Source organism: Protopterus annectens, chromosome 17.part0 (genome assembly GCF_019279795.1).
Source record: "Protopterus annectens isolate FY-2018-M chromosome 17.part0, PAN1.0, whole genome shotgun sequence".
Classification (NCBI taxonomy): domain Eukaryota; kingdom Metazoa; phylum Chordata; order Ceratodontiformes; family Protopteridae; genus Protopterus; species Protopterus annectens.
The window spans coordinates 523,313,532-523,337,068 of record NC_056751.1 but is presented as its reverse complement, the minus strand read 5'-3'; the positions used below and the strand labels follow the sequence as shown (position 1 = coordinate 523,337,068).

The window sequence follows — 23,537 nt, the reverse complement described above, 5'->3', positions numbered from 1 at the left end:
TTTTTGAAACTTTTTTTAATGTGGAGTTAGACCTATATGATAACAGTTTCCAGATGTCGGTTCTAAACATAGCAATGGTGGTAAAGACATGTGCTAAAGCAAAAGTCGTTTTTTTTTTCCCTGCACCTTGGCTGCATTTTTGTGTCTGACATCAATGTAAATTCAAAGACCTAAACAAAAGCAGTCAGTAGCTACATGTTCTTGGAAATATGAATACAATGAAGAGAGCACCACTACGCCCAATGATGGGCATAATTTCGTCAGTAGTGCTGTGACATACAGTTACTAATTAAGGCAGAATGGGACTTTGGTAGTCCTGTAGAAAAAAGTTCTTGTGGTGACTGAACAGACAGCTGACCATCTGGTATTAATGCTGTAGTATTTCATATACTGTTCACTGAAAAGCCATATTCTATGAACTATAACGCCTGACATTGGCAACACCATTTTGTTCTTAGCTATAATGATCTCAGGGTTGGAAATATTCATTTTATGGTGGTAATCTTCCCAAGAAGGAGAGTTCAGTGAGATTTGCTTTTTAACTAGCTTTACTTTTATTGTGTGAATCAGTAACTTTCATTTGGGAAATTTATTGTTATTTACAATGCTCAGACTCAAGATTTTTGGGAACGTGGTGTCAGATAAATGTGTTAGTAGAATGAGTTGTCCGTGAACATAGCTTTAATCAGTTTTTAGACAACTTTATCATGAACAATTTAGAGTAGAAATCTATAACATCCATGAAATGTTAAGTTTAAAAACCTGATACATGTTGAATAAGTTTAGCATGTAAAATGTTACGCATATTAAAGGTAAATGAACAATTACATTAAAGAAAGATTAAAAAAAGGCAAGAAAGAGATGCATACTTATCTGAGAAATACCATCAAAGAGTAGATTGAATCTCAAAATGTATTGTAATATCCCTGTGCCATTTTCATCTGGAAAATTGGTATATCTAGACTTTTTCCATATGTAATAAGTCCATCCAAGTACTACAACACTGATGTCTAGTATTAATCCTACAAATATGAGGACACTGCGTGGCTCTGTTATGGCTTACCTTTAGTTTTGAATGCAATCTATTAGTCCGGCATACGTATGGAACAAAAGGTACTTTTGCTCTTGTCATTCTAACCAAATTAGCTGTTTTGCTCCTCAGTTTAGTGTTGAGGAGACACCAGATCAGGGAGATGTACAGGGCACTACAACACCTATCTATGGCTGGGGTCTGGAAGCTTACAGATATAGGAAGATCCCTGCAAAAAAATACAGATTTAGAGACTATTTTTTTCTTGGAGAATATGCATTTCATGACTTCACATTTGGAGGCAAAACAAATGAAACAAAGAAGCTATGACTTGCTCTTTTTCTCTCTTTTTCTGAAATCCACACAAAAAGTAAATATTCCCATGTGTAGAGTTGTAAGATGAAAGAAGATATTGCAATCCACACAGGCTATTTTGAGTGACACACCCAATGGTCAAGTGTGTGTAATATCGGCTCAGTGCTTACGATATCAAGTCTCATTATCCTTATCAAACACCATTTTTTATGTGATCATTTGTTGGGGTAAGGTTCTGTTCAGTGATAATATTTACACAATACTGCTAACAAATCTGATTACTTGGTTTTCTATGTCTATTTTGTAGAAATTACTTTCCTAGAGATAACTAAGAATATTGATGACAGTCTAGAAATTGCAAGGAAAGTATACTGTAAAAATGTCAGCAATAAAGTTACAGTGATGATGATGATGATGTCCTGATCAGCAGAATTAAGCTTCCCTTTGAGATACCCAACAATCGTTGTCCTACTATAGCAACACAGCATCCCACAGAATTTAACAAGTAAACAATCTATACAATTATCAAGTACAGTTTCTATCCATTCTACTGCAGAAGCTGACTTACTAATGTTTATCTCATCATCAATATCTACCTCTTAAACACTATTAAGCTCCACACTTTATTTTTGTGATTTTTTGTGCATATACATTCTTTTTTATTTGTAAAGTAGGTAGATTTTAACATTTAATAACACCTTTGTTAAGTAATTCACCTCTTTCACCTTTTGTGTACAAAAATATTTGCCCCACGAATGAATTCCTCCACCTCCAAAGCACTGATGTACTGCTACAATCCTGTATGATTAAATCATTATGAATATTAATAAATGCTGTGCATTTGTTTTACATTTTTTCATACTGTAAAGTCTTCAGTAGCTGACCTCATCTATTCTAGACCCAGACACTAAGCTGGCCTTCTATCCAGAATCTTATTTTTACTGGTTATACAGAAGAATTAGACTGTAAATTACACAAAGCGACTTGACCAATATTTTGTGTGCCTAATTTTTAATCAGATAATTCAAACAAGTTACTTTTATAAAGTGCTGCATATATAAATATATATCTATATAAAGAAAGATAGACAGATATATGCACAGTTTTCATTAACACCTCATTAATATCTGTAGCGTGCCCCTTATTTCTCTCTTAGACAGTACTTTACTCCAAATGGAAACCACTAACCAGGACACCATATGTACGTATACAGTGTACATGTTGCTACAAAATAAACCTTGACTGAGTACAACACCTAAGACTGGCTTACATTTTCAGCCACAAATGCTTGATATAATTTTTATTTATTTGTTTTCTGAAGCAGGAATACATGTACAGAAGTGCTTCCTCCTACAGTAAAAAGTTTCCTTTAACTATTTGTCCATATCCTCTATTCTGAAATCAGAATGGCTGAAGTGTTTTTCTGTTTACAGAGCTGCCTGACTTAAAGCAATGACATGTAAGCACACTTTATGTTCTTCATATTTTCTACTTTGGTCACAAGATAAGATCAAATTCAATATATACACAAGCATACACACACACACACACACACACACACACACACACACACACACACACACACACAAAAGGTAATAAAATTTAGAGAGTTTTCTTACCAAGGACAGTGACAACGGATTTGCCTGTTTGTACAGGCATTGTGAACAAAGAGCATATGTATTCTCCCTCATCGGCCAGGGACACATTTGAGATACTGATGGTCAGTTCCTTCGATGTAGCCTGCACTAGCTGGATCCGGTGATCTCTCAGAGCTGTGTCAGGATGAAAAAATAGCAAAAGAAGCAATCAGTATGAAATATTGCTTTTACACCTGAAGCACAGTTCTCATAGACTTTTTCAAAAATCAACAATATAGCCAAACATAATCCGGTTCTAATGTTCAGAAACATGATCACTTTATTATAAATACTGTAAATGTTCTCTTAGAAACTTTGTATAATAAAAGGATTTGAACAGACAGGCATATTTAGGCTAAATAAATGTATGAAACTCTACTATGGTCTGACAAAGCAGTCTAGTCCTTGTTGTTTTGTTTTAGCATTTCAAACTTTATAAAGGACAGAGAAAAAAACTGATGCAAAATCAGAGATACTCCTGAAACTCTGGGACAGTTGGATGTATGGGAAAGTACTAACATGCATAGATATTTATTTATTAATTACTGAGTGTGCTAAAATAACTAGTCCTTTCTAAGACATGACTCAGAATTCACAAAGTGGTAGCACTAAACCGAGAGCAAGATATAGATCTCTTAGTAAACTCAGTGTACATAATAATACAATATCACATGTAGCATGTATAGTGAATCCAGTGTAGTTCACTGCAAATAAGCCAGAGCAAGGGAAATTTAATCCAGATGTGGAAACTCTTTGGCTATATGATAGAATGCCATCAAAGAGCTACAATTTTGTGGCAAGCATAGTTCCATATTATATTGCCAAAAGGCATCAGTCGGATGATAACTACAGTAATAATGAATTTTATAGACTCAAAAAAGAGTATTATTGAATTAAAATGTAGGGTATGTCTTAAGTAATGATGTATTGTAGTAGTTTTAAGCCTGCGTCATATGATTGTGCTATAACAAGACACGGTGCATCTGCCAATCAATTGATGGCATTGCCAAACAATCAAAGAAATTTAGCTGAAATTAATTTTTACCAACAGTGACAGTGGAGCTTTCTTTTTACTCTACTGCTGTGTGACCTCGGAGTAGAAATATTTAGGTTTAGTGGTGAGGGTGTTATGTCACATGAGAGGAGCAGGGCTTCCCTGCAAAAAATATAACCATGAAGTTCACTAAATATTCTTTTGGCAATTTTTTTCTTTTTGTGAATAACATTCAGTTATAGAGTTTTTGATTGATCAATATAATTCCAAGACACATTTATGATTACCAAATCAAACCAAAATAGAGAAATATAAACCCATTTGATATGTCTATTGATTTGTTAATGCAATACTGTGAAATAAGGCATACGTTCTACAAAGAGCAGCACTATATTATGTGATTATGATACAATGCTACATAAATGTTTTCTTTAACCTTTACATGTTGTATGTCACATAAAGGAATGCAATGTTTCTCATAGAATACTTAGAAGAATATCCATTAGATGATATGCAGAGTAAATTTATGACATGATGAAAAACATTACAAGTCTTTTTATAAACAAAATAAATACCTTCTGTAAATGCTACTGACAAGAACTTCCCTGCATATTTCCTTCAAGAATCAGACAATTAGCCAACTCTGAAAATGATAATCATTAAAGAAGATGAAAAATTATATGTCCCAACTGTTCTGCAGAATTTTTTAAAGAAGTTGAAAATTTGTACATCCCAACTGTTCTGCAGAATTTTTTAAAGAAGTTGAAAATTTGTACATTCCAACTGTTCTGCAGAATTTGTTTAAAAATCTGCTTCAGATGTTCATTTTGCAATGTGATTGCTACATTACATTTTGTTATGCCTAGAAAGCATACTTCTCTACCCACCTTCCCCAAAATGAAGAACACTAGCCCTCATAACATGGAACACATAGGAAAAGTGTGGCTTACATACTAACCTTGAAAAATGATTTCTTTTTTTATTGGCCAAAACTGGCAGTATAATTATTATATTATCTGATGAGCAACAAGTGTCAGAACTTCAAAGGAACTGGCATAATCCTCTATTACTAACAGTGGTCTGAAATTTAGACTTAGACCAGTAAATACAGTATTTAATATGGTATTGTTAACATGTAGTCACTGAGCTGACTTGAGATAAAGTGCATCAGTCAATACAGTTTTGACTTCAACCAAACCTACATGACTTGGAATGGTTGAATTTTTATCAATGACACATAAGTAACATTCTCACTGCACTTCGGGTTGATTGAGTCGAACACACTCTACAGCTGTACATTTCGTAATGCTGAAAATTAATTGTCGAATGTGGACTAAACTTGAATTCTGAGGTACCTAGCATACGTCTTCTCTCCCTATAGTATTGACAAATAAGTAGCTTGTATCTTTTTATAATGTCTTTTAAGGTTTAGAAATAACTTACGATGCTGTGATATAATGTTACTGTTAATGTTATGTATTACACCATAGTAGTTTTTAATATGTTTGTGAAGGAAGGACTATTGTCAGTTAACTGATCTGGTCAAGAGAAATGGGCTTCTCATATCTATATTGAAAAATCTTACTGTGTCAAGGGCATGGATATATAATAGTGCCTTATAATTATACAATAGACTGGTTATGTAAAATTAAAAACTAACAGACTTGTTTAACAGGAAGCGTGAGATGAAAAAGAGCTGCAGTGTCACATTGCTACTAAGCATCTATAAGTTATACAACAGACATTTTCTCTTTCAAATTTCATAGTGCAATCTCTGGTTATGTAATGAACATTGTGCACAGTAGAACAGAAGCAGTTTAACACTGGTAACTGGCAACTACTGCAAATCAGTAATGGCTTGCAGATACTGTAGTTAGGGCCTTACTTTTTTATATATATTCAGTGTATGGTTTTCATTAAATTGATCGATCATTGCTAAGATTGTGTATGTTTGACACTACATATGGTTGACACTTGTGCAATAAAGGATACTTTTCCCATGCCAAATACTTCTTCTTTGACTTTAGTATGTTCCAAGGAGTGACCTTGGTGCTAGTCCACACAGGTGCTGACATTTGCATTTCAGCATTATTAAGTTGGTGTTAACCATGCTAACGTAATGTAGATCTGACAAATGTCCCTAGTTCTATATACATATATAAACACACACACACACATACACACACACACACACACACACACACACACACACACACACACACACACACACACACACACACACACAAGCATGTGTTTGCATGCACACACGCACGTTTATGAGTGTGTGTGTGTGTGTGTGTGTGTGTGTGTGTGTGTGCGATGGTTTATATATATATTTATATATCTATGTATCTATCTATTGTGTATGTATATATAATATATATATATATATATATATATATATATATATATATATATATATAGCTATATCTATGGGCATCAATCTATATATCTATATATATTATATATATATATATAATATATATATATATATATATATATATATATATATATATATATATATATGTATACACACACACACACACACACACACACACACACACACATATATATTTTCAGAAAGTCGACTTTCATATGGCTGAGACCATATGATCGACTTTCTAAAAGCCGACAATGGGGAACCGCTATTTCCGTACAGTGCGAAATGGGAAAATTTCCTCTTTCGCACTATAGTGCGATCTTGGAGTTGGTATATTTAAGTTACGGGGTGGTGTGGGGGGAGCTAACAGTTGAATGGTAAGTGTTTGGTGTGTGTTATGTTTTTATTTTACATGGTCGGGTTTTCGAAAGTCGATCATATGATCTCGGCCATATGAAAGTCGACTTTGAAGAGTCAACCATGTAAAGTAGACTATATATATATATATATATATATATATATATATATATATATATATATGGAGGGAGAGAGAGAGATACACACATACATGCATATACGCACACACATACACAGACCCCAGTATGTGTATGTATGAATGTATGACAGCCAGTAACTTAGTTGAATGTTGTTCAAGTTTACTACTTAACTGATGTGTTGCTGCTTCTCTTATTACTAGTAATTATTATAGGCATGACTTAGGACACTGAGTGCTTATACAGCTTACTAAATGTTGATTAACATACAAGTAAGAGTACTCAAAAACTGTACTCTGCATATCTCATATAAAACAGATATACTTATTTTAACATTACTGCAATTAATACCTTTATAACAATGAAACATGTATCCTCCTCAGCACAGCAGCATTAACAGCACTGCATATGTTTGGTGTGAAGCTTTTAGTTTATCTCAGCTTCCAGGTGTATCTGGATGTAGCATGCATAATCTGGCCAGCTAAAGTTTGACTGTGTAAGAAAAAGTTCAAGTTAAGACAGTGAAATGTTCATAAAATGGTACTTCTTTAATTTTCTGACATGGTTCTAATGACAAGCAGTAATCTCAATGTCAAATTGTTTTTATATTTTTTTCCTTAAAACAAGTACTACTTTATTTGATACAAACAAACTAATCAGCAATGTTATATAATAAATTGTAGTGAAACATCTACCTTATACAAAGAGAAAAAAGGGAACAAGTAAAAGGGTTACATAAAATAAAAATATGGAAGAGCTCACACCATGAATACCTTCTGAAGGCAGTGCTGATTATTTGTATCATGTATATGATTAAGAAAAACGATATACAGTACCAAACTAAGTACTGGGTGAAAGCGCTTAATTTTTAGATAATAAAGAATGTTCTGCTTCATGACCTTGTGTCCTATATGTGTGATTAATTTAAACATTTCCTGTATAATAACTTCAAAGTCATACCAGATATCATCAACTATTAAAGAGAAGAGATCATGGATACTTTTTGTCTAAGATTTTTCTTTGTGTACAACCTCAAAAATTTGCCAAGTACAGGATCTCAGTCTGTGTTTTAAATTCCATCAACAAGGGGCATTTCTAAAAGAAATTAGCCAGTCTGTCCAGAGCTCACCTCTACATCTCCAGCATAGGAGAGTAATGGCTGGAAGGATCTCTTGTAGTCTAGCTGGATTATAAAATAATTTAAAAAGGCACTGCTACCCAAAGAACCTGTACCTACTTGATCTAGTAGCACAGTGGGGTATAAGTATCTGGGTGGACCATTGCTGAAATGATATCTGGTGTGCCAAATCTGCTTGTCAAGTCAGCCTACCTCTCATTGTCACCTCTTCTTTGGTTCCCATCAGAATTTTATGGATGTAGCTGAGTACTCCTATAATCAGTGCTGAGTCTCCTTCACTGTCAGTAAGCCATTTAACCATTCGAGGGCAGAGATATCTAATAGGGATTAAGACTAGTTTTGATTTCTTAAGTTCCATTACATGTCGAAGTCCACAGAGCAATCATCAACCATATGAAAATTCCTACTGAATTCTCTGTAATCCAGTACTCTGTCAGTAACCATTAACTGTTCCCAGAACATAAATGTTCTGGCCTGAGTGACCAACCTTGCGGCCCAAGCTCTGTTCCATCCACAACAATGTGTATGTCATACTGGAGTTAATTCTGGAAGCCAGCCCAATGTGTTTGCCCTCATTAGAATCTACCTAATCTGCATAGCAATCACAGATGCAATATCAGTTCCTGGTCTATCATGATGGGCTGTCAGATTGGCAATTGCCTAATATAACCCTCTCGATCCTCCATATTGTGCTAAAAGCAAACTTTTCCAGCAACTGACAGCTTTAAGGGAACTCAGCTGATGAAATAGCTTGAGTCTGCCTGCAGGCAAGTACATTTTCATGTCATCCCAATTACGATGGGAAGCATTAAAATATTCCAGGATACTCTAGCAATGGTGCAGCCCATATAACTTCTGAAGTCGTTCTGGTGAGCTGCTTCAGCCTACTAGGGGAATGAGGACATGGAACAAGTTGTGGATAACAGACTAACAGAGGGTAAAAGGATCCAATTGATGGCCTGCGCTCTCTGGGGCAAATCCAAACTTATATTCTCAAATTTTTTAACCGGGTTGGTTGCTTTCTGAGTTATATCTCTGAAGGTCTGTGTGGCAGCCCTGGTCACAGTTGCTACCAGGGTTACCCAAGATACCTCATCCCTTGACCACAAACCAGAACTGGGTATATGCTGTTATTTCACTTCAGCAACATTTATTTTTTAATCGCCCCTAATTTTTCTTTTGGTTTATTGGTTAACTTTTTTTTTTTTTACATTAATTGCTTATGTTTGTCACAAAAATAAATAGTGGTAAAGAATATCTAAAAATGGGGAAAAAAAACAGATGAAAGTAATGCCTACCTAATGAATGGTTCATGTGTGCCAACAGCCATAGCATTAAATAATGAACTACAGAATTCAGGAAAAAAGGTCGTCCCGAACCTCTTTGATACATTTGATACTGTTTGTTATAATTGATAGACATTCTAGTTGAGCTATGTCATAAAAGATGCAAACATTATTTAAGAGGAAATGGCTAAATCTCTCAGATGTCAATTAAAATTAGGCTCACTAATAAATTTTGACTGTGAGGTATTTTTATTGAAGCAACCAACAGTATTATGTTCATATCCAATGAAAGTTCTTTTGCAAACTATTTTACAATGTCTTATGATTTTTTTCCATCACCCTGCTATCAGCACAGACACACCAAGAGAGAAAACAGGAAACTATATGCAAATATGCCAGCATATACAACAGAATTGTATCTGTTCTGTCTATATAGCCATCTGTCTATCTATCTCTCTATCTGTCTCTCTACCTATTTCCCCTGGGTAACCGGTATCATCTAACTGAGTTCTCTATTTCTGTGAGTATATATTAGCAAGACATAAACTGATAGAACACATTCTATGCACATTTGAAATTAAAACAATGAAATGATAAGTCCTGTATATTGTTTTTAGGATGTAGGGTGTTTAATAGGGGAGGAAAGAGAGAAGCATATATAGAAAGAGGCAATTCTAGGTGTTATTATGTTGAGACTATATCTTTATTAGAACAAAGCTTTTTATGGGGAGAATAAAGAGGGGGGGTGAGGAAGGAGAAGAATCAGTATAAAATGCTAGGTGTTATGTTACAGCATGATAAGGGATTACGATGTTTGCTACAATAGGCAGATATGCAGTTTGTTTTATTAGTTATGTTAAATGAGTGCATGGATAGTGCTAGATAGTGGCCAGATGAATTTGAGGCTATGGTAAGAATATATTGCTGATTGACGCTGACCTGAGATTGGGAGGGAAGATGATGCACAATTTTGCTGTGTAGACAGAGTATAGTGAGTCCCTGGGATAGTAGTTTGATTTTCATGCCTGGATTTGATTTCAATTCTGTGATCTGAGTACCCTGGGGAGGTTGTATCTATTGTCTAGGCTAGGGACTGCTGGACATGTGCTTGGTCTTTGGCTGTTATGTGTGAGCTTGAGTTCTGAGGTAGGATGTGTTGGAGTCATAACTGAACAATTTGTTTCAGTGCTATGCAATGGTATCATTTGTTTGGTGCTCTGGTTGCAAATGTTGCAATTTTTGTAGCAGTTTTCAAATTTGTTTTAATTGTGATGTTTTAGGCTGGTTAGAATAAAATGTACATAAAGGATGGTGGGAGGTAAGGGTTATTGAGCTTTATGTATTTGTACATGTAAAGTTAGAAACAATTTGGCTTCATACAATATGCCATTTTTGTATAAGCTTTTATCACTGTGTAGTTAATATGCTGATCAAATATGAGCCTACTGTTGATATATAAGGCCAGAAGTTTGATAACATGTTCTATACAAAAAAGAGAAAATACATGAAAATATTGCAAGGTTTGTTATTTATAGCAGATTTTAAGTTAAATCATACCACAGAATTGGATAATGCTTTAGATGTGAATAGGCAAACATTTGTATTTTGGTTTTTAATATCAGCTATAAGTCAGTAAGCCAATGCTCAATATTATTTAAAACATGTTGTGTCTTTAAATTAGAGATTATTGAGTATGGTTGCTGAGCAAATGAATACTGAATCGTCACTGTACTGAATTAGAACTGCTTTATCAGCCAGTTTGTACATATCATTGGGGAAAAAACATAATGAGGATGCGTCAGGCATTGTGTATTGAGGAACTCCAGTAGTAATAGGCTCAAGTGAAGTGGTAGCTCTTAAACCATTATATTAATGTGCTACTCATGTATGTAGGTTGACATGTCTAGTCAGGAGTAGATTATAGGGTACTGTGTCAACATTTTTTGACTGGCCTAAGAAGACTGAGGCATATGATTTAGGTTTGTAATGACTGTGCCTAAAAAGTACTGTGTCTGTGCTATGGTAGGATAGAAACCAAGCTAGATAGGTACCATTAGATAGTTATGTATTAATTACCCCCATAATCTGTTTGTGAATGCATTTTCCAGAATTTTAGAAAGTGATAATAGTAAAACAAGAAGTCTGAAGTTAGAGATGCTATGGTCTTTCACCCTTTATAGGTAAGGATTTTATATATATATATATATATATATATATATATATATATATATATATGTGTGTGTGTGTGTGTGTGTGTGTATATATAGATAGATATATAAAACACCTAGTGTTAGTACTCCCTTATGGACATAATTCTAAGAACTCCTAGAGGGTAAGAAATGGTATATGTTATTACGAATAAGCATTTTGATTAGAGGTTTACATGGGTTAGGGTAGTAAGTTTTATTGAGCTAAACCTCATGGAGAAATCAGATATCCGAGCTTCATGTGTTTATTTTGCTATCCTATATGCCACTTTCTGAAGTTTGGGAAAAGTTACAGAATAAAGAGGAATGTTGTACACAATGCTTTCTACTGGAAAGTTTCCACTTGGGTTTTCTTTTTAACTTTATGTATTTTTTTACTCTACTTAATGGAGGCAATGTTCTATACTTTAATACTGAAACTAGTGAAAAGGTATACTGATCAATAAAAGATCATCTGCAATCAATCAGTGTGTGTTTATTAGATTCATAGGTAGTGCTTTTCTTAACTCTGATCAGACATGTCCATTATTTATAGATGTTGAATGATGGTGCTTATCTGGGAAAGCAACAATAGGCACATACATGTAATTATGTTATTATTGCAACCTAACAGTTGTAGTGAAATATAAAGCAATAGCGCTATATCTTATTAAATTATTTACCTTGCTTACTTGTGGCTTATGAAAGCCCTGTTATAAGAATGTCTGGTACTTTATAGATTCCATGCATTTCTTCTTTTAGGGGATCTTTTTAGAACATACATCTTCAACAGTCAGAAAGCTTAAGTCCATAGTGATCAGTATGTGTAGTAAAGCAGGTTTAAAGAAGTTAAGGTCAAGATACTTGCCAGAGAAATTTTCATTTAATTTTTCTATACATGTCTTTATATAATCTGTTTACTTTGTCAGTACACAAATGTGTATCCATATAGTGGATATCATTCTTATTCTATGAAAAATAACCTCCTCGGTGAACCATTTTGGTTTGAGTTAATAACTCTCTCTATCGGTGTAAGATGGAGGTGGCCTCATTTAAAAAAATGTTATGGAAACATTTTGTACTATTTATGAAGTGGCACACTGGCATGGAGAACAGTGCTGCTGTGTCACAATAAGAGATTTTTTGGTTAAATTCTCAGGGGAGCTGCTTTTTCTAGAGAATCTGTATATCCTCACTGCACCTGTGTGTGGGGTTTCTGGGAGCTCCAATTTTATTTTCCCTTTCAAAGATCTGTGGCATGTTAAACAGTGTTCCCAAAATGCTTGTAGATGTGTATGGGGTGTGTGAGTGAGTGTACATGTGCATTTTGTGATACAAAAAAGTACTACAAGACTAACACAAGTTATTTGACAATGAATGAATGATGAATGAATACATTGATATTTATGGACCTTAACGTTATCGCCTGCACAGTGCAATATTTCTAACTTTTAAGTTTTTAAACATGAGATAAACTCAAAGCTGGATGCTATTGCCTTTGCATGATATAAGCTTACATTTTTGATTATTTTCCTGGTGTCCTATAATGCTGCTAATATTTCTAGCCACTACTTAAAAAGCCATGACTTTTGTAAAAATTAAACCATCAGCAAAATTATAATGTTGATTATTTTAATAGGTACCATATTTAGATATGCAGTAATCAAATTCACGAACGTTTTGCTGGCAGCATGAAAAGCTGAAAGGTCATAGAATATCCGTTTATTATTCCACTGCTATAGGTAAACATGGATAAATATGTATTCTTCGGTATTAAAATGAATAGACATTCTTGCAATTATTGAGTCTTTTTCTAAATATTTTGAAGTACTGAAAATAAATTATCAGATAATGATGTAAACTGCATTGAAGGCACCTACCGTCAGAAAGTCTTGATCAGATGTACATTATTTTGCATGGATATTTGTTATGATGGTTTACAAAATTTGATTCAACAAAAAACGTTCCTTTACAGAATGAAATCCATAATGATAGGAAGAATAGTCTATTTAATTTCTTTCATAAGATATTAAATTGTATTTATAGCAAAAAAAATTATAATCTGAAAATTTTAATGCAATTAGAATATACCTTGATATTAATTACAAATCTTAGCAAAAGTTTGAAGGGAAGCAGGCTTTAGTTCAGTAACTCTGATGCTGTGTAACGTTATTCATTATTTAAATGTTTTATAAATGTCTGCTGGGATTACTTATGGTCTGAACATTTTATTATTTTCTAATTCCTGAATGGCATTTAATATCTGAGCTTGAATAACAACGGATTCATGGATTTCACCTTCTTTTACTTCTACCATTTTGGCAGAAAAGATCATTGCAATATTTCCTAAAATACTAATTACATCATATTGGTTCTACTTTGCACATTTTATTTTGATTTGTGTGCCTAACAATTTTATGGAGACACTGAAACTGCAGTATTATTTGCTTCATTGCCTCCAAAATTCCTATCGGATCTTAATACAGCAAGTGATATCACTGTGTTTTTTTTTTATTTTGAGTATATTATTATTTTGTGTGTTTTTTCCTGAATCAAAGTACTTTGAAAAGTTTACTTCAAGTAAAATATCAGGAATCCCTAGTTTTTAAGCAAAATGAAAGAGTTTTTGTCTTTCTTTTGATATTTCAATATATTTCCTTATTTATGCTAATATAAATGCTTTCTTGTGGTGGACGTACAGCATTCTGAGTGGAAATGCTTGCTCAGACTTAATTAGCCTAGATGAATATTGATTAATTTCACTTAGGGTTGCTGAACTATTCATTGTTAACTATGGTAGTCTGACAGTACTTTCCCTTGTTTAAGCCTTTGTGAAATTTTGAACCCCATGAAAGGGCCAAGCATATCCTTTGGCCAGCACTAAGTTTATGGATTATTTTTACAGAGTCATTAATGATTATTACATTGTCAGTGCTTGAGAAAGGTTTCATTGTAAATCATCACAGATTTTCATTGTGTTGGGCTTAATTTATAAAAGTGTAACATTTTTGTCACTATGAAAATTATTTAAAAAGTACAATTTATTTTCAGATACATATTCTGTTTACATTTTTCTACATTCTTTTCTAATAAGGTACTGCAATTGTCTTATAGAAAGATGTGTTTAATGTATATGGTATTAGTCCCAGAGTGTAAATCAGGAAAAAAGTCAGAGTAGACCTGAAAAGCTACATACATTTAAGCTGATGTATAAAACTTTGAGTCCAGTTGATCTAAACCATCTGTGTTCCACCTTTTTCACTGATGTAGATACTCTAGTAGATGTCTTAGAGTTATAATTTACTCTTAGGGTAGGAACATCACTGCTTCTGAAGTCCTTCAGCCTAAATTTGTTGTCAGAAATTATTTCATTGACAACTGATTAAAAAGTTCTTTCTGCAGCATCAGTTAGGTAATACAAAGAGTATGTCTTTTGCGTGTTTTTAAACTCCGTTACCATTCAGTGAGAGGATTTTTAAATTGACTGCATGCCACTGTATACTACATGGGCACATATACAACAGAAAGGTTGCTCCTCATATTTTCAATGTGTCATGTCATTCATTCTAAACACCCCAGTACAGAAATAACCCAACAACTATATTTCTGTAAATTGATGCATAGAAAGTAATGAAATATGACAGTCACAGGAATGCATGGGGACAGGTTAACTGAAAGCAAACGTTTGCATTTATAAAATGTTACTGCACAGTTGTTTTTACTTATTAGCATTTTCTTTGCTTATGTATGGAAATTTTTACACTTACATATTTCTGAGAAAACGACAAAATGAATAAAAGAAATAAAAATGAAACAGACAAATGGCCTACAAATGTAATAGCTGTAATGCCTTATGCCTCTTTCAATATCATTGATATATAGTAAGAAAAAAATAACCACATTAAATAGTGATGTTAAAAATCTAATGACAAGAAAAAAAAGGCAGGCAATATGCCATCTTATCTGAATTAGAGAAACACGGATTGAGCAAGATCTTCTAAAATACTATACAATACTTCCATGAAAACTGTAACAATTGATACAGCAAGACTTAACAATCTACAAATGTGGTATTAACTTAGTATGCGATAAAACATACTCATGCATGGTTTGTTGCATTTGACCAAAGGAAATGCCTCATTTGATACAAGCTTTTCAGAGTATTGCACTGACTATATATAATTTATAAATATATGTCTGTCTGAATTAAAAAAATACTATAAAAAAGAAAGGACCCAGTCTAGAGAAAAAAGGTTGCCATCATATATCATCATGTTACATTGTGTTGAAATAAAACCATAAAATACGTAGCAAAATATCAAACTGGCCTGAGAAAGAAGATTTACTGTTGTCATGGAGAAGGTGCTTCAGGGATTACTTCTAATACTACCATGCTTGAACATTCTCTAAGTGTTTCCTATAACTGGCTATGTGGAGGAACATACTCATGTACATTTTATTGTACTTATCTAGAGGCACCAATTGGCATAACAGTTAAGGTCATTGCTTTCCAAGCACAAGTTAATAGGTTTGATCATAACCACCAGCCAATGCATGTATGGAGTTTGCATGATCCTGCAGTGTCTCTATGGGTTCTCTCCCATCCCAGCCATTGTGCATTAGTATAAGTGGCCACTATGAACTGAGGCTTAGCTGTGCTCATTTGCAGACAGCACAGTTAACCTTAACAAGTCCACATCATGACTAGTAATATTAGTATTGATAACTACTGCTGTATTTTTCTAACTGTCCAATGATGTCCAGTGTGATACATTCAAACGTCACTTCTATGGTTGATATTGTGATCAAGGGCAAAGTCTACATATTTCTCTTATAAACTTAGAAAGTTGCTTGAATAGCAGGTTTTGCAATGGCATGCATTTTCCAAAGGATATGAAGCATAAAAATCAAATGTCTTTTATTACTTACTGACTTTGGTCCTCAACAGTTTGCCTGAAAATCACATATTTGGAAAATGAGAACAAAAATATGAGGTACAAATCTGGCTATTTTGCGAAATTCTGGACAGTTGAGACGAGACATCCTGAACTGGATGCTGCCTTGAGATATCCTGGACAAGAAGCACTTAAATGCTCCATCTATGTCACGTTTTTCCCACATTTTGTTAACTTACAAGAATTTGAGTTATCCTTTTCTTAATATTCATTCAAAAATACATTAAAAACAGACATGTTGTGCCCCATCTGGAGGTCTTGGTCCCCAAAACCCCTCTAACTTATGTTTCTACTTTCCTGATCTTAAGACTGGGGATTAAGGACCTTTGATTAACTAAATCTGCAGTCAGTTGTAGATGGACAATATTATCAAATCTCTCTTTCTCTCCCGCTGATATGTAAAAAGCTCTGAGTAAAGGCTGGGGTAGTGGCGTGTCAAGTGAATGTCCAGCACATGTTTTAGTAGGAAATGAACAGTTGTATCACTTCTGTATACATTTTTAAATCATGTCATTACAAGCTTAGAATTCTTATGCAGAAAACTATCAAAGCATACACTCTTGTCCAGTTCAGGAAATGAAAACTTCCATAAATTGCTACATGTTCTGTGTGTGAACAACTTCTGCCTAAACACAACTCACAGAGTGTTACATGCAAAGTATAATATGTTAAAAACACCTTTCCACCAAAAATGGTATCAGTTTGTTTATAACTTGCAGTAAAGGGAAGATTGGATAAGCATCAGAACTGAGATAATAAATAATTAAACAAATGGATAGTAAGCAAGTACCCCAGTGAATGGAATAGCATGTGTTGCATATAAGTAATACTAAGGGAAAAGTGTAAAATACAAGTAAATACCAATGTCTTTTTATTATAGATGAGTAGCAAATCGCCTACAATCAGCAACGGCAAGAAAGTAGAACAGCAAGGCTGGTTAAATAAGCTGGTAAGCATGAATAAAGTAACAAACAGTGTTGTCTTTTTAAATGATTTCATTACTATATATAAAGGAATAATTTTAAAGCATGTTAACTGAAGCACTAGAGTGGATTCAGTGCATTACTCCAACCAAGAGTGAGAGATATGTTAGTACGTAACTGAAGTACTCCTTAGTTAACTGATTTTATTAATGTATATAAAGAAATAATTTATAAAGCATGATATCTGACATACTGCAGTACATTCAATATGCTACTAAAACCAAAAAGTAAAAGATATGTCAGTACATACCTCTCAACCACTTAGTGTAAGAAATCTGGATTGGTGAGGCCTCTCTTCAGCATGTTCAAGACACGCTGTCCCAGCTGGTGCCAACAAACATACTACCACAGACCCCTACCCCATCAACACTGGGTCCCCTACTGCACTCCCATCTGGCAGTGGAAACATTTGAAGTTCTGGGTACTGAGGATTCCTGCTGGCACTTCTTCATCCCCTTTTCCCTTATCCGTTATCATACATCCTCGTACTATTTCCTACACAAACTACCCTTGTATATAAAACAAAATTTGAGAAAATGGGGGAGGGTCTATCCCTGCCAAAAACAAAGAGCTGTCCTCTGCAACCTCCTCCAGCACAATTCCATTCATGTTTTCCTCCTGTATTCCCCTCTTTGCTATGTCTTCCCTTTTACAAGCTTTCCGGTCTCTGACTTTCTGTTCTTTAAAGTAACCAACATGGTGGTTAGATAAGGATATTTCTGTATAAAACATCTTAAGCCCCCTTATTTATTCTTTTAAAGTATTAATAACAAGAGCTGCTGCCTTCAGTCTTTCAAACATATATGTGCATTGCCACATTTGCAATATCACAATACATAGAACGTATTACAAAGCCTATGACTTTTATTGTAGTATTTTGTGTGTAGTTAACGCTTAACTTGAAGTACTTTACGTTTTTGCCATAAGTCGGCATGTTTTTCAAAATGCCTTCACATTTCCTTATTCAGTGCCAATAGCATGAGCATAGCTTATTTGAATGTTCTTGTAACTGGGCAGATAACTGCTATGTAGCTGCAAAGTTATGGACAGTGAAATCCACCATAAATCTTATGGACTATGCTATCAAATTTCCAAAAGCAGTCACATTGCATAAAGCAAATGTTTAGGCTATTGCCAGTAAAACTGGTATTGCTGTTTTCCAGAGTGGGTATACCAAAAGAGATAATTACTAGCCAAGGGATTCCCTTCATAGCAATGGCAATGCAATAATTATACAAGTGCTTTAAAGTTAAATAATTGAAGATATCATTCTATCATTCCCTGAATAAGTGATTTGTAGAATGGTTTAATAAAACACTGAAACCTATTTTAAGGAAAGTTACTGCAAAAGAAGAAACTGTGAATATTATCCTACTTACTGTTTGCAGTCAGAGAAATGCCACAAACTTCAACTGGGTTTACCCCTTTTGAACTTGTATACAGCAGGCTTCTGAGAGAGTTGTTTGACATTGCTAAGAAAACCTAAGAAGAGTTAACAATAGCATTCAAAGCTGCAATAGAGCACTATTAGTTTTCAGAATACACTAAGATTAGTAATGCCCACAGAAAGACAGCACATGCAGAGATCCCATGAAATGCTGCAGTGACTTATAATATTAATGTTCAACTTAGAGAAATGAACCTACATTACTGAGTTAACCAGATGCTAATAATGTTTGACCAATTACTATTTAAGCGCATGGCTCTTGGCAGAGCTAGTCATCAGATGGTGTGAACATTGGCTCTAAATAAAGGTCGCTGTTGGTATGACACCCTGATCCTGTGTGGGTAACAATGGGTAAATGGGAAGTGTGGATGGATAGATGGATGGCTGGATGGAATAAATGCTGTAAATTATAAGGTTAGACATCCAGGAAATGTAAGAAAAGAGCAAACATTCCAAATTAATGTAATGAAGCCATGAAAACTATAGAATTCTGTAAACAATCTGCACGTTTAAGTTCCTACAGGAGAAACCAGGCAGTTGCTTGCCTTTAAAAAAGCACAAAAGTAAGAAGCAAGGGAATTTATATTAAAAAATAGAGAAAGATTCCTAGAAATGTCTGGCTGAACTAAACTAAAATAATATAAAACACAATGATGGCATCTGCAATGGATGTTAAGGTTAAACTTTACAGAGTAATATCAGAATTATAAAACAGAAAGAGGGGAAGAAGTTAAAAAACACTTAATTCAAACATAACTGATGGGTCAAAGTGTGACTGGACCAGCCCAGTGCGTACTAGTCCTTAAGCCTGAGAGAACAATCAGATTCTGTAATAACTTTAGGAAAGCAAAGAAGGTTTCATCATTTGATAGTTAGCCCATGCCCAGTACTGATGAATTGACAGAGAATCTGGACAAGGCCAGATACTGGACAGCATAAGATTGGAGAGGGGGATATTGTCAGATACCATTCACCCATATTGCCAAAGAAAAATATAGCTTCTGAAACCCCTGATGGACTATTACAGTACACAGTGATACTGTTTGGCTTTGGTTATATAGCTGTCAACTGGATAAGCTCACTAGAGAGAGGCATCCCTTCTCAACAGTAACTCAGGACCACTGTGACACTCACACAGGAGACAAATGGAGATAGAAGGAATCAAACCCTGAACTTTGAGGCCTCTGATACCTTTCAGAGGGTAAGAGATAAAATACTGAAGTCGCACTCTTAATAAACTAAAGTGTACCTGGATGATGTAGTCATTCATTCAGTGGAGTATGAGTCTCACCTACATAAACTGCATGTTGCATTAGTACTGATAGTCAATCAGCCTTCACTTCAGCCTGTTAGGCTGGTGTGCAGAGAAGAGGGACAGGCTTGCCTCTCTTCTGTTCCCCCTCTGGTGGTTAACTGGTTGAAGGACTTTGGAGTGGTGGAAGAGTGTATTGCGGATGCTGCTTGGACTTGGTGGTTTGGTTGGAAATGGAGTTGTTGGGATGAAGGTGAGCAGTGGAATGCTGCCTTGAAATTGTCAGGATAAGTGAGCAGATGAGGTACGCTTCTTATCTCAAGGGTAAGTGGTGTTACACTGCCCTTATAAATGGTTAATTTAATGTTTTCACTGTACAATGAAAGGAAGTGCTGTGTAATAAAGTTTGATGCATTTTATTATTATGTTCAAGCAATAAAGGTTGTCAAAAGTCCTTCGGTGTTTGTTTTATTAAAGTGGAACATGACAACACACATACATACAAATACAGATTGTTGTTTAGTTAGTTAAAATGCACTTAGTCAAAAACATGGCTTGTTGCATTCCATCAAAACCAATTTACTAATGTATGCAACTGACTGATTCCATGAAGGCTGCTTTCTTTTTGCAGCATAAGTGAATCTGTCTGTTCCTTTGACATATAGTAAGTACATGTGTGTGTGTGTGTGTGTGTGTGTGTGTGTGTGTGTGTGTGTGTGTGTGTGTGTGTGTGTGTGTGTGTGTGTGTGTGTGTTGTCCTAAAATAGTGGGATATGGGAATTTTCTCTTCTCCCTGCTCAGAGTTGGTATAATTAATATATTGTTGAATGTGGACCACCTCACCAAAAAATGCATTTTTTTAAGTTTTTTTTGTTTTCAACAGACTGTGTGGTGTGTGTGTGTGTGTGTGTGTGTGTGTGTGTGTGTGTGTGTGTGTGTGTGTGTGTGTGTGTGTGTGTGTGTGTGTGTGTGTGTGTGTTGTCCTAAAATAGTGGGATATGGGAATTTTCTCTTCTCCCTGCTCAGAGTTGGGATAATTAATATATTGTTGAATGTGGACCACCTCACCAAAAAATGCATTTTTTTAAGTTTTTTTTGTTTTCAACAGACTGTGTGGTGTGTGTGTGTGTGTGTGTGTGTGTGTGTGTGTGTGTGTGTGTGTGTGTGTGTATGTGTGTGTGTTTGTGGGTGTGTGTGTGTGTGTGTGTGTGTGTGTGTGTGTGTGTGTGTGTGTGTGTGTGTATGTGTATATATATATATATATATATATATATATATATACACACACATCTATCTATCTATCTATATATATATATCAAAAGGCAAGTACCAAGTACACAGCGTCGGTGAAAGGATTTATTTGAGCAGCAAGGCAGTAAGGCAGCAGTGAAACAACACAATCCAATACGTAGTTCACTAAAACAATCCACGTTTCGTCAGTAACTTCCTCAGCATAAAAAAACCTATGAACTACGTATTGGATTGTGTTGTTTCGCTGCTGCCTTACTGCCTTGCTGCTCAAATAAACGCTTTCACCAACGCTGTGTACTTGGTACTTGCCTTTTGATTACTAGTCGTTTACAGTACCTTCCATTTTTTGTGTTTTTGGTTGATATATATATATATATATATATATATATATATATATGGATTTAGTACTATTGAGCAAAAGCTCACACAACCAGAATGACGTCAGCCGAACACCACTAAAGTGCATTAAAAAAACTATAAAACAAACAAAAAAAAAACAGTAATCACATTTACGCAGGGGGGCAAGCCCCCTGCCCCCCCACTTTAATATTCTCACTCCAAGATCACATTACAGTGGGGAAAAGGGAATATTCCCTTATCCCCACTCTGCTACGATCTCAACAATAGCCATCTCCCCACATTTTCATCCTTATTTAAGCACACTTTCGCGAAAGTTCTTTTTCGGTAAAAAGCACTTTTGCAAACGTGTCATTGGCCGTTTCACGTTCGGTGAAATGACCGTTCGATAAAGAGTATGGATCCCGTGTGTGTGTGTGTGTGTGTGTGTGTGTGTGTGTGTTTGTTTGTATATATATATATATATATATATATATATATATATATATATATATATGGGTCTACTACTAATTACCGACACGACGATTCCCCGACAGAAAACTCACCGACGCCAGATGACCGACAACACACAAACCCGACACAAACCCGACAACGCAAAACACCGAACACCATTACACCGACACACGGAACGTAAACAACACGCGACACTACATAGCATACACACTAGCCCTGACCCAAACCCTAACCCTAAGGTCCGACACTATCGCACACTTCACCTACCTGCACCCTAACCCTAACTCACTTAACCCACCTAGCCCAAGCTCCAACACTAACGCACACTTCACCTACCTGCACCCTAACCCTAACTCACTTAACCCACCCCTAGCCCAAGCTCGACACCAACGCACACATCACCTACCTGCACCCTAACCCTAACTCACTTAACCCGTCCCTAAACTACAGTCCCTCTCTAGCACACACTTACCTTACCGAACCATACCTCCGACATGAACACACACTCACCTTTCCCACAGCCTAACCCGACATCCCACAATCTCGAGCACTTACCTGACCGCTCCTAACTCCGTCACCATCGCACACTTACCGCGTCGCGATCGCACATTCCCTTGTCGGTCTTTCCGCTGTCGGCAAATCACCCTGTCGGTACACTTACCTGTCGGTCATCTGGCGTCGGTGAGTTTTCTGTCGGGAATCGTGTCGGGAATTAGTAGTAGACCCATATATATATATGTATATATATATATATATATATATATATATATATATATATATATATGTATATATATATATATATATATATATATATATATATATATATATATATATATATATATATATACATAAAGAGAGAGAGGGGATGGCTAGATATAGAGGGTCTACATTATTTCTTCAAGATACAATTCTATTGAACTGATACTCCATAAAAAGTGCAATACAAATAACTGAAACTCCAGATTTCACTGTCAGAAAGCAGGCATTAACATGAGTTCTGCACAGGATGACAGATTTATTTACTGTCTAAGTAAGGTGGGGTTTGGGGGGAAGGTACTTGGGTGAGCTTTCCCTCAAGTAAAAACATTGTTATATCTGTTATGGAAAAGGCTTTCTGTCAAGTGAGCTTTCTCTCAAATGGTTTCAGCCACTTGGGACTCAGTCAACTGAGCATTATACTAAATGACCTAGACCCATATATACATATGGATGAATGAGCCCCCTTAAGATCATCAAAACCCCATATAATCAAAGACTGGATTATCAAAACGACAATATCTCATTCCAGTGAACCATTGCAGCAACAGAGTTCTTCCCAGGGTAAAATCCAAGTGGCCTTCACTATGCAGAGACATTTTGCTCAGCAGATCTCAATATAA

General features: G+C 35.2%; 1 protein-coding gene and 1 long non-coding RNA gene across 4 annotated transcripts in view; one reads left to right on the top strand and one right to left on the bottom strand.

Annotated features, from left to right (window-relative positions):
• CADM3 (cell adhesion molecule 3) overlaps positions 1 to 23,537 on the bottom strand; it is a 1,289,148-nt gene that overhangs the window by 1,041,682 nt on the left and 223,929 nt on the right. For all 3 annotated transcript variants that reach the window (XM_044059344.1, XM_044059345.1, XM_044059346.1), the window contains exon 2: positions 2,965 to 3,117. In XM_044059344.1, coding sequence (XP_043915279.1) covers positions 2,965 to 3,117 — 153 coding nt within the window. The remainder of the gene's footprint in view (positions 1 to 2,964; positions 3,118 to 23,537) is intronic.
• The window catches only part of LOC122791581, a 286,754-nt gene that overhangs the window by 140,929 nt on the left and 122,288 nt on the right, over positions 1 to 23,537 (top strand). Inside the window, exon 2 of the long non-coding RNA XR_006363171.1 lies at positions 17,296 to 17,364. This is a non-coding gene — a long non-coding RNA (uncharacterized LOC122791581). The remainder of the gene's footprint in view (positions 1 to 17,295; positions 17,365 to 23,537) is intronic.